This window comes from Protopterus annectens, chromosome 1.part0 (genome assembly GCF_019279795.1).
Source record: "Protopterus annectens isolate FY-2018-M chromosome 1.part0, PAN1.0, whole genome shotgun sequence".
NCBI lineage: Eukaryota > Metazoa > Chordata > Ceratodontiformes > Protopteridae > Protopterus > Protopterus annectens.
The window spans coordinates 1,749,705,088-1,749,724,565 of NC_056725.1; the positions used below are offsets into that span (position 1 = coordinate 1,749,705,088).

The following is a 19,478-nucleotide window of genomic DNA, read 5'->3' on the forward strand; positions in this document are numbered from 1 at the left end:
GCCACAACCCATGTGCCATGGAACGCAATTACACAGAGATTGTAATACCAAAATGCAATTATACAATTACAGACATTATACAGAGGAGGGTACACAGCTTTGTTTTCAAAAATATGCAGTTCAATCAATAACAGGAAGTAACAAACAATGTGAACAGTCTTGTGATACTTTTCATAATATTTAACACCTACAGAGAACTACTAGATTGTTAATGCAACTTTATGCTTCATTGCTGCGCTAGTTACATTGTTCAGTTCAGAGTTTTTTTCTCTAATCCATAAGGAGAGTTCTACATTCCTAATATGTTAGCTGATAGTGGAGAGGTGTTGGAATTAAGCTAGGAGGTTGGACAAGAGGTTGTGGTAGTTAACTCTTGTCAAGAAAGCAATTGCATATATGTGTGTGTGTGTGTGTGTGTGTGTGTGTGTGTGTGCGCGTGTGTGTATTTACTTCAAAATACCAAATTACTATAACATCGAACCACAAAACATTGAGACCATAATATCAAAAGTACAGAAGTTAAAACATCGAAATCCCATTACAATGAAAATTTAAATCATCGAGTCGTATATCGTCAAAAGTGTTAAATGCTTATGGTTTAAAATAATTCTGTGGTTGTAGTTTTTAGTAAACAAACATGGCAGATGGTACATTTTGCAGTTTAAGAGAAGTTGTCAGTTTGTAGAGTAAAGGTTTATCAGATAACGGTTAAGCATTGTTGATGCTGAGTGATGGATTTATTAGTTTGAAAGAAGTCATGTTAGTGTTGCAGAAAGTGACGGAATAAGTGGGGAGGAAATTTTTATTTTGGCAGTATGTATGTGTTTTCAGGAAAGTACAGGTACATGTTTGAGATATTATTTGGACATTTCTTATGGAGAACCCAGTACAGTGGGGACTGGGAAATTTACCTTTTCTTCATTGTAGTGCGATCTCAGAGTTCGTATATTTAATTTACGTGGGGTGCAGGAGGGCTTGCCCCCCTGCAGAAACATTGAAACAATTGTGTTTGTAGGTTTAGTTATGTCTGAAGTGGAGGGGGTATTACTAACGTGTGCGTTGTAACATTCAATGTTATGGGATGCCATGATTAAAATTTTCAGTGTTATGTGGTTTTGTTCTAAATTTTTGGTGTTCTGTGTTTTAATGTTATGATCGCAATGTTTTGTGGTTCAACGTTATAGTAATTCAGTATTTTGAAGTAGATCCGTATATGTATATATGTGTAGGTTTACTTTAGAAGTGAACTTCGAATAGCATTAAGTCAAATGCATGGTTTCAAAGTTTTTAAAAATCAAAAGTAAACCTAGCAAATCTGTAATACCAATATCCGTACGATACATGCAGTTCAATGGTCACATTTTCACAACATCAAGTACCGAACACTCGGTTTTAACATGGTTCGGAATTGAGATGTAAAGCCGTTTCTGTTTCCAACATTATATTTTGACGGTGTGATTAAATGCACAAGTTCACTTCTGGATTATGGTAGTAAACCATGTGTGCGTGCATATATTTGTGATTTATCATTTTTCCTGAAGAGTTATATGCAGTTATTTGTAAGATTTCATCTGTAAGGTGGTTTCAGTTTACTCAGATAACTTTGCTGTAGCTATTTTCACCAGAAGCAAGTCTAAAAGGGGGGGGGGGTAGGGTCTCACTGGTGTGTGTTACTCATATTAGCCATGTGCAAATAGTAGAGAAGTGCTTTTGGAGGTCGTTTTGTTTTGATGTAGAAGTGAGGCCAGTTTTATGGAGGGTGATATCTGCATATTGGGTTATGGTTTCAGATGGAATGTAAGTGGTTATATCATTGATAAGTAGAACAAATAATCTTAGGACAAAGGACAGAGAGCCCTGTAGGACTCCAGCAGAAAGGATGCAATTGTTTGTAAGTAGTCTGAGTATACCCAGCAGTTCTATTAGTCATGTAACTTTTGAACCAGTTCAGTTGTTGTCATGGAACCCACAAGTGATTGGCGTTTGTAGTGAGATGACATGATCTTTACCTTGACAGGCTCTGCAGAGATAAAAATAAATTGCCCCATTTAGCCAGCTCTCTTCCAATACAGAATAATATTTTGCATGTTATTTTATATATCATTGTTACTGTAATATGCCCACTTCCGAAACCATCTACGAGTTAGTTATTAAGATGTATTTATTTAGGTGGTCATAAACCTGGCTGTAGATTTATTTTTCAACTTTTTAGTCACTGGGTATAGGATGGCAGTTGGACAGAAGCTTTGAGGGGGAGACTGTGGAGTACTTAGGAGTAGGAATTGTAAGAGGGTTGAACTGGGATGGGATTTTGCAGTGATGGTAGAGATGCTGAGGGTGTGGGCTAGGAGTTTAGCAAGGTTGATGCTGCTGGAATTTGAAATGGATCTGATGTCTATTTTCTTGAGTATTTTTGAAAGATTTTGCATACAAGTCTCTAAAGTAGAATGTGGGTACCCAGTTGGAGTGTTATGGGGGTAAAAGCAGAAGAAGTGGTCTGAGGGGGTGGAGAGGAGCAGGAGGATGAGGTAGGACTTGTTCCACTATTACATGAATGCAAGTGGTTACCTGTTCTAGTTTTGTTGACAGGGGATCTTATGAATGCTTTGAAGTCAGTGAGTATGTATATATCAGAAATGATAAAGAATTTGAAAAGTAAATTATTAACTCTCTAGAAATGTTTTGGCTGGATTAATGAGGTTTGTAGATTTGCATATAAACGTAAGGACTTGGCCTTTTTATTTGTAGTTTGCAGGAATGGTGTAGGTCAAGGAAGCTTTGGTGGTCTTGGCCAGAATTGGAAGTTTTCCAGGTAAACTAAGCTTTGTCGCTGTTGTTAATGAGCTATTTAATGAAGGTGGTTAGCCACATGCAGTTTTGGCCCTTGACATGCCACCTTGTATTAGGGAAGCGTTTGCTGAGGATGGATTTGGCAAGGGTTTCAAATATTTCCAGAGCTATTGAAGGCTCATTTGCTTGATAAGAGCAGACTGGTCAAGTCTATCCATATCGTAGCTTACTTTTTCCTGCTTATATTGAGATATGGGTCTGGTTTTAGTAATAATAATGATTGCAGGTGGCTTTGAATGCTAGATTATCCTGGAGCTAGTCATTCACATTATTAGGTAGGCATGAACCCTCCATTATTTGGTGAAGTTTGTTGGTGATGAAGGTATCTAGCAGGGAGTTGTTTCCTGGGGTAGGGTTTGGTCTGGTAGGTGTAGTAACTGTTTGTATGAAGTTAAAATGAGAAATAAAGTAGTTTAATTAATCCTCCCATTGGAAAAAAATAAATATTTTTCCAATAAATATGTCATCATCTAACTTTAATAAAGTAAAGCTAGCTGATTAATATACGTCACGTTGAAGAAAGTTGGTTTTTGCCGCATTTGCTTTCACCAGCTGACTCTGATGTTGTTGATAAAATGATTTCCTTCGTGGGCTCTGAACATCTCCATGCTTAACACACAGTACTAGTATATGCTATAAGACTTGCTTTTCATGCAAGACAGTTTGTTATACATCCATGTAAATACTATTACTGGCAAAAGCTGGAGAACACATGTTGAGCTTCACTGGGTTTATTACATCAGACCACTGCAGCAGTTAAGCTCATTTTACGGGTGCTCAGGTTTTACAAAGTTGAAGGCAGTTTTGGGGACTTGCCAGTTCAGATGGTCTAACTGATAAGACTGCAGTCTTCAGCTGTGAAAGTGGACTGTCACATTGGTATGGTGTTATTGCCTGTAGTTATTTGGACATCAGTTCAGCTGTAGAAGAGGGTGAGGTCATCACTAGGTGCTTGTCTGAAGCATACACTGGCACACTGTATTCCTGGGGGGGGGGGGTGAGATCCTTCATATTAAGATTAAATGGGAAAAGTGAGAAGAGAGCTGATAACCAGTGTTCTAGATGATACTTTTTCATGAGGACGCCATCCTATGTGGAGTTTGAAAAACTGTTTAAATAAAAGGAGAAATAATTAACATGTATTATCTTGAAGTATATGAATCAGCAAGGCCTTATCAAGAAAAAAAGACAAAATGTTTTCTGTGTTTTCTGGCTAAATGTTTTTTCCTTTCCTTTATTCCAGGGAATATGTACTGCACAAGATATCTAGCTGCTGCAGGAGGAGTCCGCATGTGTCCTACAAGTATTCTAAGGTAAATTCACTAAATGTTGCACTTTTCTTATACACAGACAGAATCTCAGTCCTTTCACTGGTCAATAAATTGGTAAAGGCAAACCTGTTTGTTATGTTAGAAAAAATTAACAAGAAAAGAAAAAGCTGCACATGTATTGCAATCTCTCATGAAAATATATTAAGGTTATTATTTGTATTTAATCAGTTTTTTCAGAAATTAATGCTTTTAAATGCTTTTGGATGTTAGATATTTTTTCGCTCATTGATACTCTCCTAACGTAAAACAAGTTAGTTCATTGTCTTGTATATTCCTGCATTAACCTCTCTCTCCTTATAGACTGACGGATTTTAAAATGAAGAGTGTCCATAATCTGGTGTGTATGTGTGTGCGTGTGAAAAGTACAGTTGCAGTATCTTATAAGGATAGTTTAATCTCTAACATACAATGCCAAGTTATGAATGTATGCATTCCTTTGAGTCCCATTCAGAAGACTGAAGCAAAAAAAGACAGATGCATAAAAGACTAGAGATTTGCAAGTCAAAGTCCTGAAAAGAATCAACTCAGCATACAGCACATAAACATTCATAAAAGTTTGAGACTTGATGATTTTTCCTCCTTTACCACCTGCCCCCACTTCTTTATATTCCATCTGAGATTGCACAGTTGGGGAGAAAAGAAATGGGATTGCAGGGGAGACTTGGCCTTCTAATGCAGTTTTTTTAGTTTGCTGTCATACAACAAAGAGATTAGTCCTCAAGTTTATTTAGCTCATTTACAATACGTGCTGTTTTCTTTTTTACTGTATAATTAATACTTCACTAGGCATTCTCTGAAACTGGATGCTTAGCATATGTATAAGAATTACAAATTGTCAGCTGTTCATAGTTTGCTTATCCTTTAATGTATTTCAATTACGTGGTGCTGCGGTAGTGTTGTCGCCTCACAGTAAGACGCTGTCCGGTTCGATTCTCAGCTAGAGCGTCTTCTGCGTGGAGACATGCGTGAATGGGCGTACCTTCGTTGAAGGTTGTGTGTCAGGGCTGGCAACTCGGCACGTAAAAAATCAACTGCCAATCATTAGCGGACCGGAGTTCCGCTGTGGCGACCCCTAACCGGGAAAAGCCAAAAGACACATTGTGCAAGAGCAGGGGGCATGCTTGCTTCAGCTTTCACCTCCAGCTCCCTATCCGCTCCCTGACTCATCACTTTTATACTTTGGTAACCACGGCTACAGTCCATTCTACCATACTCCCTCTTAAAACAAAACATCACTATATACCTTCCATTACCATTAGTACCCTTTCTCAGTTGTACTATCCATAAATACCAGTTCTTCACCAAATATCAAAGTAAACTTTGTAAAGGAAATATAACAAAATGTCAAGAAACATGTCCTTCATAATACAGTTATATCCACATTTAACCATTACATGTATGTTTTCTATTCTACTGTTGGTCTACATTAGATTCTATCTCCTAACATGAAGCATAAGTTCAGTATCACAATTGAATACATACCCGCTCACAGCAGTTTGTAAATTACATTAGCACTATATCCCATATGCAGTCTATATTCAGCTTTCTGACTTTTGCAAAATACTTCATTACCTTCCACTATGTACTTATACAATGTCTCAGTGTCTGTTATTCTAAAAGTGTATTAATTCTGGTTTAAGCACTTGGGCTTCAGGCCAGTTATTTTACATTAAAAGGGTTTGTGGTCTGCACTCTTGTGGGAGGAGAGGCTGGACTCTGCCCTTCTGAGCTGGGAATTTCTGGTTAAAGGCTTATAGTGCCTGCATATTTGAACTGCTTCTTACTGAAATTGGTACACCTTGTTTGCTGTAGCGTAGACTAGATCCAGGTCTGCTGAATCTAGCTTTGTTTGTATAACTTGAGCACTAATCCATGCATTCTTTAAAGTATTCAATTGTATTTACTACTGCTTGGTAGTAACTTGATTAAAGTGTAGCTATCATTCTAACTCTTTTGGATTAAGCACTTGGGCTTCAGACCAGTTGTTTTACATTAGGAAGGTTTGTGGCCTGCACTGTGGTGGCAGGACAGGTAGCTTACATCCTTCTAAGTTGGGAACTGCTGATTGAGGGCTCAGTGTCTGTTATTCTAAAAGTGTATTAGTTCTGGTTTAAGCACTTGGGCTTCAGGCCAGTTATTTTACATTAAGAAGGTTCGTGGTCTGCCCTCTTGTGGGAGGAGAGGCTGGACTCTGCCCTTCTGAGCTGGGAATTTCTGGTTAAAGGCTTATAGTGCCTGCATATTTCAACTGTTTCTTACTGAAATTGGTACACCTTGTTTGCTGTAGCATAGACTAGATCCAGGCCTGCTGAATCTAGCTTTGTTTGTATGCTTATTGTTTGTTTGCTTGTTATTTCCCTGAAACTCTAATACCACCTAAAATGCGGCTTTTCAGCGCTTCTGTGGATCCCTAGTGATATTTGCATTGCTTACTGTACTTATTTCCTTGTTTCACTTAAAAGAAAGTTACTGTTTGTCGTTTTTGCATTTAAGTTACCTGTAACACATTGCATTTAATTTACCTGGCACTTGCTCACTAAAGCAATTATTTAAGTCAGCACTAAAAAATTAAAAGCACTACACCCTCACAAACTTCCCTTGAGTACCTTGTTCCCCATTGGCCCTTTTTTTCAATTATAAAGGAATTCCCAATACTATTCTAGCATGTCCAAAGGTCAGTTGTCAATCTCCTCTCTGGTCCAGCTGGTGAATCTGGGAATCTTGAGGCAATGTTACAACTGCCTCATGTACACAGACAACCCTCTCCTCCTCCCAACAAATTCCAACACATGTGAGAGATGCATCCATATAGCCAAACTGGAGGCTAAGCTCTCTCAACTCAGTACTGGCGTAACCAGTCAGGAAGAGAAGGAAACCACACTCACTACAATTCCAGTCTCACATAGACCTACCACGACAGCAAACCAAACACATAAACACACAAAAACATACTCGGAGGCTTTAAATAAAAATCTGCCTAAGCAGCAGAGACCTCCAAAGCAGACACCCAAGCAACCGCTACCCCAAAACAAAACACGTGCAACACATAGCTCACAAAACCAGTGTGCCGAACAGTCACAGCCCTTAAGGCTAAACAACACACCTGATACACTTGTAATAGGTGACTCTATCGTCAGGCACACTGATGTCCCGCTCACCAGGCTGAACAAGGAGAAGGTCACAGTGAGCTGCCTGACGGGCGCTAGGATCCGCCACATAACACAAGCACTCAGGTCACTCCAAGGCAAGTACAAATATGACTCAGTCATTGTCCATGCTGGTGTGAATGACCTGAGACATACCTCCCTGGACTACATGAAAAGAGACATAGAGGAGCTCTTTGAGCATGTGGCCCAGGCCAGTATGACCCTGACCTTGAGTAGCATCTTACCCTCACCAAGAATGATGCCACAATATGAAGACAAGATGATCAATTTCAACAATTGGCTTAAGTATTTGTGTCATTCAAAGGGGATCCAGTGCCTGTCAGCCGTGGATGACATGCTCAACAAGCCATGATGCTTCGCTAGGGACGGCTTGCACCTGTCACCCCTGGGCTTTCGGATATTGGCAAAGGCTCTTGCTACCCCTATAGTGCCTTTTTTAGGCAAAGCTCAAAAGACAAACCCACCTCCATAGGTATCACAAGGGATAAGAAACTAAGAGTAATGCTACTCAATGCCAGAAGTCTAAACCTCAAGATGCATGCACTCAAAACTCTCCTTAGCATGGAGAACATCGATATCTGTGCAGTAACAGAAACCTGGTTCAAGGCTCCCGAGAGCACCCCAGCACTACCAGGTTATACCTCATACCATGCTTTTCAGCCCCAAAACTTGGACTGAACCACAAAAGGAGGGGAGTATCAATATTCACAAAGATACCCACACCTCCAGGTTGGTGGCACAGCACGAAGCATCAGAGACTATCCATGTGCAACTAACAGTGGGTAAAACTGCCTTCCAGTTTATAGCCTGCTACAGACCACCCTCCCAAACCCAGGAACCCCACTCGGCCTTCCTGAGAACACTGGAAAATATGAAGGTCTCTCCAAACACCATTATATTGGGTGACTTCAACTACCCAAACATAGACTGGGAGCATTACTCTAGCTCCAACACCCTAGCCCAAAGGTTCCTACAATTTATAAACTCAAATGCTATGGAACAACTTGTTACCACTCCCACAAGAGGGGAAAACATACTGGACCTGATCATCACCAACATGGGGACTCTCTGCTCCAGACCAGAAGTGTATCCCTCACTGGTAAGATCAGACCATAAACTAATCTCACTGGATATTCACATCCCGACCCCACCTCCTGCCCAGAAAAGCACAGTGAAAAACTTCTCTAAAGCAAATTTCACACTCCTCAAAACCGAGGTGGAATCCTTCAAAGCCCCCGGGCCTGTGGAAAATACTGCCCAGACTGCAGAATCCTCTATAAATGCATTCTATGAACACCTTCAGGAATGCATGGATCATGCAATCCCAAATAAAACCAAGACCCAATCCTCCAAAGGCAGACGTCCTGTCTGGTGGACCCCAGCCATAAACAAACTATACAATAGAAGAAGGAAGCTACTAAATGATAGAGCAAAATCCCAAAAAGGGAAGGCATCTCTGATCAGTATTAGCAAAAAACTACAGGCACTCATAAAATCGTCTAAGGCCAGCTTCAAGAGAAAAATTGCACAGGACACTAAGGATAATCACAAGGCTTTCTTTAGTTATGTTAGGAACCTGGGTGGGAATTCCCAGATATGCTCAGAATTAGTCCAAAATTACAAAAAATACACCGAACCCACAGACATTGCCAACATCCTAGCTGACAGGTTCAGTGCAAACTCCCCCCCCACCAAAAGGGCAAATATCTATCCCAGCAGAGTGCTGCCCCCCTGACATCTCAGATGCTCAGGTAAGAGCCGCCCTCTCCAAAGCAAAAAAACACAGCATCAATGGGACCAGACGGTGTCCTGGGCTGCGTCCTACATGAACTCCAAGAAGAGCTAAACCCAAACATAAAACTACTGTTCAATCTAAGCCTTACTACAGGATATGTACCCAAAGAGTGGCGTACAGCAACAGTGGTCCTTCTCCACAAAGGTGGTGCCTCAACGGATCCTGGAAACTATCGCCCCATAAGCCTGACTAGCTTGGTCTGCAAAGCTATGGAAAGGATCATCATGGACCTCATAAATAAAGATATTGGGGACCTACAGACACTGGATCCTACCCAGTTCGGCTTTGTTAAGGGCAGATCCTACCTCTTAAACCTGGTTGATTTCTTTGAAACAGTCACCAAGGCCTTTGATGAGGGGAAGGTGGTCCACACAGCATACCTGGACCTCGCAAAAGCCTTCGATACAATACCCCACTCGGGCATTATAGATAAGCTCACCAGCCTAAATATAAACCCCTATGTCACTAGATGGGTTGCAAACTGGCTCAAGGACAGAACCCACATGGTTAGAATTGCTGGAGCCATGTCAGACTTCAAACCAGTTACAAGTGGCATCCCACAAGGCTCATTCCTGGGACCTCTCTTGTTCGGTATATATATTTCTCAGAGGTACAGGCCAACACGGAAGGACTGTGGCTGACCAAGTTTGCAGATGACTGCAAACTGGGCGCCATAATAGACTCTCCAGCCGACACAAGCATCCTCCAAAAGGGCCTCATAGAAACAGACAACTGGTGCCAGAGCCATGGCCTCAAGCTAAACGTGAAAAAGTGTATAGTCATCTCCTTTGGCAAAAACAAAGTGCCCACAAATTACCACATAGGTGGTAATCCATTAAGTACAGAAGAAGTAATTTGGGACCTGGGGACCCAAGTTGATAGCTGTCTCTCATTTGACAACCACGTGGCCAAAGTGGTTAGAAAAACATTTTATATAGCCCACCTAATCATGAAGGGATTCACATCTAGATCAGGGGAGGTCATCGTGCATCTTTACTCATCCCTCATCAGGCCCATAATTGAGTACAATGCCCCTTTTGGGATGTACCTTACCAAACACCTGCAGCAACTGGAAAGACCCCAAAAGTACCTCAGCAAGAGGATCAAAGGGCTCAAACAGATGCCATATGCTGCCTGGTTAAAGAAACTCCAGCTCTACTCAGTGGCATACCGCCTGTTCAGGGTCGATCTGTGCCTGACATATAAAGCCATGTCCAACCCGGAATTAATGGACATGCTGCACCTCAGAAAATCCAAATACCATCGAGCTACGTGCTCGAGAGACTTGAACCTCAGCACTGAAATAAATAGGACATGCTGGAGGGACAGATTCATAACCCAGAGGCTCCCTTCACTCTGGAATAAAATCCCAGTCCGGGTTAGGCAGAGTCCCTCATTGACTCTCTTCAAGAGGAATCTTGATGAGTGGATGGGTGATCGTAGGTTTAACCCGGGTATCACTTCTGTGTCACTGTTGGACAGAGGCACAGTATACTAACCTCGAAAAAGGGCATAGCAAAATTAATTTAAAATGGGTGGCGAAAGCCAAACACATTCTGGCGAGGCTTATAAATGCCTTAGGGCAGATAGCCTAGTATGAACCTATGAACCTATAAACACATTATATGCCACTATTCCACAGTATAACACATCACGTATGTACTCTAGCCATAGCCTAGAGATTAATCCTGGACCAGTCCCCTGTAGTAACTACCCCAATGCCAGAATAAACTTCCCACCCAATTTGCAAACTACCAAAGGGCTATGAATTGTACACATTAACATTAGAAGTCTACGTAATAAGACAGACCAACTCCAAGCCTCGGATCCAACATTATTTTTAATTCATTCATTTATTTATTCTTTGTTGACCAGGTTGATCCCACTAGATGTCCTTCCATTCACTGGTTGCAGTATTCCTTACACTTGTGATTCCCTGACTACGGTACCCCGACATCTGGCCATTATCCAAAAGCCTGGTCTGAATGCCTATGTCTTTACTGCTAGTTCGAACACATCTTTTGTTCGCCTGGTTGAACACGTACGACTTGTTTGCTGGAACGGAGCGTTTGCAGATAACTACTCAGTTTGGGTTTTGTTTTTTTCTTGGCTTTTTTGTTGCTTCTGGGGTGTTAATGTCATCCAGGAAGGGTAAATACTAGTGCAGGAGACAGATTTCCCATAAAGACTGCCACGATAAGTGTTTAGTTTGCCTAGGAGCTTCTTGAGACCGTATGACCTGTTCTATTTGTCAAGCTTTTGTACTGAGTAGTAGGCTTTCTTTCCTTGCTTTGTACCTTGAGAATCAGTTCCTTAAGCTTCTCACTAAGGATACCATTAAAGAAACTTTCTGCCCTGAGGGTCAGCCATTAGGGAAGAAGCTTAAAAAAATAAGACCTGAATCTTCTGCTGTCCAGCTTCTGCCGTGTGTTTCTACCAAGGTCATTGAGAACCTAGAGGCTCTCCCAGCTTTGTTGTTGGACTCCTGTGTCACGACTGGGTTGGATGCCAATGAGGATCCGGCTTGCAGCATGTCTGATTAGGCTTTGCAGGTGTCTGTTTAGGACGTTCAGGGGGGAACCACAGTTGATTATTTCCGAGGGGCCTAGGGGTATTCTGCAGATTTTAGTTAGGGAAGAAGTTCATACTATTGTTATTGAATGCCGTCCTGGGTCAGAGTCTTCTAAGTTTTATAGGGCGGATGTTCCTTTTAAGAAGAAAAAAAAAGCTAAACCTGTTTCTTCTGCTCCTAGGGATCCACAGAGTGAGTGGCAGGCCTTTACTCAGGGTTTGTTTAATGCTTCAATGGCATTGAAACCTCCTCAGAGGGTTTCTATTCCAGCTCTTACTTGGTCCTCTACTGTCCTGAGGAGGAGTCAGATTCTGATGCGGAATCCCTTGCTTATTCTTCTCACATTCCTTCTCCTTTGGACTGTGGATCAGAGGAAGAGGAATCTAATAGTCATGATACTCCCTTTGAAGAAATTTATTTTGGGGGCACAATCTCCAGGATGATCGAATTTTTTAAATGGGATTGTGCCCAGGTCTCTGAAATCCATAAAAGGTACTATGAGTTGTTACAGATGGAATTTCCGAAACCTTCTGCTGTTTCTCCTGTTTTGGTTGTTTTTTTTCCTGTGCTGCTAAAGCTCATAATTCTCTGCCCCCTGCTCCAAAGCAGCCTGATAAGTTTTATAGGATGCCTGTGGTGTGTAATTTTCTCTAGACATGTCCTGCTGCTAATCCCTCAGTGATGTCAGTAGCTTCTGACAAGCCCTCTCAATTGCTTCATTCGCTTAAGTTACTGCCTTTACACCTCAGCTACCCTGGTTTTAGAGCTATTAACAGGCCCATATGTCCAGGTATGTGGTGGCTGTCCTTTCTCAGACTTGTAAGATTATTTATGATTTCCCAGACTCAGAGGGTAAAGCTTCTGCTCTTTCGTTGTTAGGGACTTCCTCTCAAGTGGTTCATCATTCAATCAGGTGTAGTTATGATGCAGCAGATGCCTCTTCTAGGGCTGCTGCTTTTGGTTCAGTGATGAGGAAGTATTCTTGGCTTAGGCTTCAACCTTTACGTGATGATATCAAGGCTAAGTTGATGGATGCTCCTCTTGATAATAAATATTTGTTTGGGGAAGCAGCTGCTGGTTTGTTTAAGTCCCTTCAGGATAAGGGGAAGGCCTTAGAGGAACTTAAACATGTGTTTGTCTCTCCCATGCCTAAATTTCAGAGAAACTACCCCAATAAGCCAGCCTTTGCTTGCAGGCAATCTCATCCTCCCACTAAGGGCAAAAAGAGTGGAGGGCGGGCTCCTCCTGCTATGGCTACACAGACTTCAGGGACTCAGAAGTCTTCCTTTACTGACAAACCATGCTGTATGGCTGTCTGTGTCTTCCCAGCCACATTCCTCTTTTTCTTGACCTTTCTCTTTCTCTTCATTTTTGACTTCAGATTACTTGGGATTCTTTGGTTCTGTCCAGTATTTGCCAGAGGTATTTCATGGTATGGAAATCCCATCCCCCTTTTATGGGTTTTCCTCTACATCTTCAGGAAAAACTTCCTTTTTTTCCCCAGAGGTTCTTAGAGACTTTTAGACTCGGGGTACTATTCAAGAAATACCTTTGTCCCAAACGGGGAGGGGGGATTTTCTCCAGAATGTTTCTAGTGCCCAGAAAAGAGGGTATTTGGAGACTAATTTTAAACCTCTCATCTAAATAATTTTCTGAAGGTGCCTGCCTTTCAGATGTTGTCCCTTCAGACTCTGTTTCCTCTTTTGCTCCCTCAGGCCTATATAGTTTGTCTGGATCTCAAGGATGCTTATCTCCGTATTCCGATCCATCCTCTTTTCAGGAACGTTCTGCATTTCTCTGTTGCTTCCTGGGATTTTCAGTTCTCTGCTTTGCCCTTTGACCTTTCTGGTACCCCAATGGTATTCACCAAATGCCTTGCTCCTGTGATTGCTTTTTGCAGACTTCAGGAGATCCAAATATTTCCTTACTTGGATGACCTGCTGATTCAGGCATCCTCTCCAGAGATCCTTTTGCAAAATCCTCATTTTGCCAGTTCCCTTCTTCAGAGCCTGGGGTTTACAATAAACTTCAAAAAGTCTTCTCTGGCTCCTCAGGATCATGTCATTCTGGGTTGCAGAATTCAGACGGTGCGTATGTTGACATCCCTGCCTCCTCCAAAGACCTTAACTCTCATTTCCTTCTTTCAAAATCTTCTTCCTCAGGTCTCCATTAAAGCCAGGATGTTTCTGAGGGTTCTGGATTTCATGGCATCCACCATTCATACGTTTCCTCTAGCCAAACTCCACATGAGAAAGTTTCAGTGGCTTCTGAAGTAAGTTTGGCTTCAACATGCACATCCTTTAGACTTTGTAGTTCCTCTTCTTCCATGTCTCAAGAAGAAACTTCTCTGGTGGATCTAGCAGTTGTCTGTAAATCCAGGGCACACTTTTCATCCCCCTCTTCCTTCTCAGGAACTGTTCACAGATGCTTTACACATGAGATGGGAGCAGCTTTTCGCTCCCTAAAGGTATAGGGGCTGTGTGTCACCTCTTCAGCAGAAGGAGCACATCAGTGTCAGAGATGAGAGCTCTTATGCTGGCTGTTCAGGCTTTTCATCCTCTTTTTCTCTCCAGGGCCTCTCAAGGTGTTCACAGACAATACCCAGTGATGTGGTATATAAACAAACAGGGAAGAACAAGATCTTATCTTCTTTGCCAGTTGGCACTCCTCCTTTGGGGTCTTGTCCAGTATCAGGTGACTTCAGGCACTTTATAACCCTAATATTAGCATTAGGAAGGGAGATCTTATTAATAAAATAGAAAATTCTGAATTACAATGGATATTGAGGCTGGGGGCACATAGAGGTTATGGGTTAAATGATCATGTTCCTCGTAAGCCCATAGTAAAGTCAAGAAAGTTAAAATAAGATGTTTGTAGTGTTTATTGTCAGGATTCACCAATGGTATGGGTTTGTAATTGGCCAATTAATTTTGGATGGAATTTTTTCCATTTTGATAGATTAATGAATTTTAATTGGTTTTAATGAGTGTGTATAAAAATGTATTGGTGGTTATGATGTTGTGTCTGATGAAGCGGTGTGGTATCACTGTGAAAGAGCTTACATTTTGTACAGTAAACCAGGATTTATTTTATGGTATTTGTGTTCTTCTTGCCATACGTTTCCACCTTGGTTTTGTTCAATTTGCTGCTGGGGATTTTTGGTGGATTGTTCACTGTTTGGGACTTTTGTTTGTGTGCTTTATTTTGTTGACTAGGTTAGTCCTTTTCAGGGGAGACCAAAGGTGATATTAATACTGCTAGGGGAAATTTGGCCAGGGCATAAGAGACCATGTTCATCGTGTTTCACTGTTGCAGTCATTACAACTGGGTTATCCTGCTGGCAGGCTACCCGCAGTTGGCCTGAATTCCAAAGTCTAGGTCCGGCATCGGTTGCTGTCGCCTCCTTCCTGACGTCAGTGTGCCAGGGGTATAAAAGATGCAGCTGACTCCATTTTCTTCAGTCTTTCTTGCCGAGCGGTGCCCGAAGCAAATGCAGTTCGCAAGTGCCGGTTGGCCGACTGCTGAGATTTTCAAGTTCGAATTTCAGATCCGAAGTCTTCATTAAAAGCTAAGTACCCCATTGGGGAAACTTTTTTTTGCTCCAGACCAATGTCAGAAAAAGTTAATAGTTGTATTTCTTGTGGGAAGCAAATACCTCATAAGGATTTTCATTCTTACTGTATTCCTTGCCTAGGCCCTGACCACGACGTTGCTAGTTGTCGGATTTGTGCTAGATTTAACCAACGCACTATTAAGCATCGGTTCGACTTTGCATTTCATTACTTTGGTAGACGATTTAATTATATAATGCCATTGGAACAGCCGACTACCGGAGTTTACAAAAAACGCAAAGAAAAAGAAAAGGACAGGCATCCGAAGTCCAAAACCGACGACGAGGCTTCTTCTAGGCCAGTCGCCAGTTATCAGTGAGGCGCTTTCGCATCCCCTGACGACCACTACTTTAGAGCCACAGGCCGATACCGATTCCCATGTGGAGCTAACCAGGCCTGCAGAAACTCAAGGTATTGGACCTTCAGAAACCATTCCCTCAGATGGGTCTGGAGCCGCTGAGCAAGCATCGGCTTCTAAGGGCGTTTTCAGGCCTACACAATTATATGTTAAAACAACTGCAGCTTCAAAGGCAAAAACTAAAGCAGCTTTAAAGACAAAGAAACAAGTACAACAGCCCCATGGACAGGTTTCCATGCCTAAAAAACAGATGCTCAAAATGGCCGAAGACTTGATTGCTTTGATCAGGGGATCTCATCCCCCTCCTGACAAGAGGCCTAGGCAAGAGTTAGAATATGAATCTTCAGATCAGGTTTCCATTTCATCTGATTCCTCTTCTGATCAGCAATACTCTCTTCCTCCTTATGAGGATTCTGATGCTGAAGAATCTATCCCCTCAGCTTTTCCACCTGAAGATTATTCTTCTGGGGAAACATTGCATACCATGAGGGAGCATTTCCACTGGGAGAGCCAAGATTATTCAGAATCTAAGAAAAGGCTCAGAGACTTTCTTTTACTGCCTCAGCACAGGCCCATTGTTGTTCCACCTATGCTAGACATTGTAGATGATGTATTTTCAGAGTCCAGTCTGACTCCTTACCTCCAGCTCCTGTTAAGCCAGACAGATACTACAGGGTTCCAGACTCCCACAAATTTATTTTTAAAAATCCTGCTGCTGACCCAGAAACTATCTCTCAGGGTCCCAAGGGGGTCAAGGCCTCCACTACAAAAAACCCTACCCCCTCTGACAGAGATTCCAGGGCACTGGACAGATGGGGTAAAAAGATTTACACTTCTGCTACCTTGGCTATAAGGGCTTTAAATTGTCAGTTTCATATGCTTAAATATCAGCAATACATAATGTCACTGCTTAAACAGAAATTGTTGACAAATTCTGAATGTGCAGAAAATAAAGAAATGCAGGATTTATTGCATGCAGCTGAACAAGTTGGAAAGCATACTTTACAATGTGGTTTTGATTATTTGGAGGCCTCCTGCAGAGAGCCGCTGTTACGGGCTCTGTCATTAGGAGGCATGCTTGGTTAAAGGAACAGAATCTGCCTGACCATGTTAAAGCAAAATTACTAGATGCTTCATTACAGCATGATACCTTGTTTGGTGTTAAAGCAGAAGAGGTGTTGAGGAAAATGGAAGACAAAGCCAAATCTATGCAGACAGTCAAGGATTTCTTACAGGTACAGCCTCCAAGATTTAGCAGACACTGGCCTACTAAGAACTGGCCCTTTCCAGTGCCAGACAGGTCACAAAGAGGCAGATACAGACGTCCTAAAGGCAGATCCCAGCCCCAAGGCTCATACAGGTCTAAACAATGGGGTGCTTCTACCTCCAAAAGTGGAGAAGACAAGTCACAGCCATACAGAAAACAGTCCCAATGACTTCCCCTTGCCAGCGCCAAGCACTTATCTACTGGCAGCTCCTTTAGGGGGAAAACTAGCACTTTTTTTCTCAAAATTGGCACCTAATCACCCAGGACAAATGGGTCTTGAACATAGTGTCACAAGGTTACAAATTCCACTTTCACACCCTGCCAAGGCCAAACGGTATGCCAGACCTGCCAAAAAATCAATGGGGCACAAAAACAAGTTACATCCCTCATGGACATGGGGGCCATTCAGCAAGTACCACAGCAAGAGCAGGGGCAAGGATTTTACTCAAGACTTTTCTTGGTGCCCAGAAAGGACAAAGCCAGCCTGGAGGCCAGTACTGGACCTATCTATTCTAAACACATACCTGGATATTCCAAAATTCAAAATGTTGACTTTGCAGCAGCTTCTGCCCATGCTGGGCAAGAAGGCTTGGCTTGTAACATTAGACCTAAAAGAGGCATACCTGCATGTCCCAATCAGACAATCATGCAGAAGATACCTCTGATTCATAGCTGGCTCAATGCACTACCAATTCTCTGCACTGCCCTTTGGCTTATCTACTGCATCCAGGGTCTTCACAAAATGCCTGGCACCAGTAATTGCATTTTGCAGACAAAGAGGAATACAAATATGTCCTTACTTGGATGACTGCCTTATTCAAGCAGAGAACAAGGACATACTACTACAGCATCTGGTGTTTGTAAAAAGATTATTAACATGCCTAGGGTACACAGTAAACAAAAAGGAATCAAAACTTGTACCCTCTCAAGAGATAATATTCCTGGGCGCAAGCTTAAATACAACTGCCCAGATGGCTTATCTCATGCCAGACAAAGGCAACTGACTACTTATTTCAAAAGGTTGGCAAAAAACACCCAGTTAACTGCAAGAAAAATTCTGCAGGCTTTGGGCTTCATGGCATCCTGCATTCTGCTGATTCCGTATGCAAGACTGCATATGAGGAAACTACAATGGTATCTAAAAAGTGTTTGGACTCAACATTGCCACAGCCTGGAAACAATAATTACACTCATTCCCTGCCTACAACAGGAGTTTCGATGGTGGGCAAAGGCCTGTCACCACAACAAGGGGCAGCCATTCACAATACCCCCAGCCAGGCAAGCACTGACAACAGATGCATCAGATTATGCCTGGGGGGCTCACATGGCAGGAAGATGTATTCAGGGCTCATGGTCCACAATCCAAATGCATCTACATATCAATCAAAAAGAGATGCTAGCTGTTCAGAATGCCCTGACAGCCTTTAAGGGTCTACTGCATCCAGGACAACTACTGATAAAGACGGACAATACTACAGTCATGTGGTACATAAACAAGCAGGGAGGCACACATTCCTACCCCCTTTGCAGACTAGCCATGACTTTGTGGGACACAGCATTGACTTACCAAGTACATCTGCAAGCACAGTTCTTGCCAGGAAAGATAAATACTCTGGTAGACTAACTAAGCAGAAACCTCATGGATCCCCACGAGTGGAAATTGGATCCACAAGTCTTCAACATGATAACAAGGAATTGGGGATGCCCGGACATAGATCTGTTTGCCTCCCATCACAACTGCCAACTACAGAGATTCTGCACAAGGACTTATCACAAGCAAGCATGGAAAGTGGATGCTCTATCTTTCAGCTGGAAAAACTTAACAGTATACGCCTTTCCCCCACTGCCTCTCCTCCTCAAGGTACTCCTAAAGGTCAGACAAGAGAAGCCAAAAATGATACTGATTGCCCCAGACTGGCCCCGCCAGCACTGGTACCCAATCCTATGGAACTTGACTCAATGCCCAGCATGGACATTACCTCAAATTCCTCACTTACTGACCCAACAAAACAATCAGATTCTGCACAGCCAATTCAGAACATTAAATCTGGCAGCATGGCGGATAATATAGTTTTTCAAAACACACCTCTCTGTAAAGTGGTTATGGATGTTATCTTGGAGGCCAGGAGGCCCAGTACCAGAAAATCTTATGCAGAAAAATGGAAGAGATTCTGTGCTTGGAACCAGACACAAGGAATTGACATGATTGTACCAAATATCCCTCAGATTTTGCAATACTTAACTGAGATGTTGGACAAAGGCCTATCCTTTTCATCAATTAAGATTCATGCTTCTCCCATTTCAGCTCATTACAGTACAGAGCCACTTCTTTTTTTCTCATCCTTTATTAAGGCAGTAACTCAGAGGAGCCAAAAACTTACGGCCTCCAAGGAGATCACCAATGCCTGCATGGGGACCTCAGTTATGTCTTGGAAAAACTCACTCTGCCTCCTTTTGAGCCAGCCGCTACAGCTGATATAAAATTTTTATCATGGAAAACAGCTCTGCTCCTAGCAATAACCTGTGC

The 19,478-nt window shown here is 42.2% G+C and overlaps 1 protein-coding gene across 1 annotated transcript in view; it reads left to right on the forward strand.

Moving 5' to 3' along the window:
- The window catches only part of IGF2R (insulin like growth factor 2 receptor), a 2,372,344-nt gene that overhangs the window by 2,340,746 nt on the left and 12,120 nt on the right, over window positions 1–19,478 (forward strand). The window contains exon 46 of the mRNA XM_044074918.1: window positions 4,094–4,163. Coding sequence (XP_043930853.1) covers window positions 4,094–4,163 — 70 coding nt within the window. The remainder of the gene's footprint in view (window positions 1–4,093; window positions 4,164–19,478) is intronic.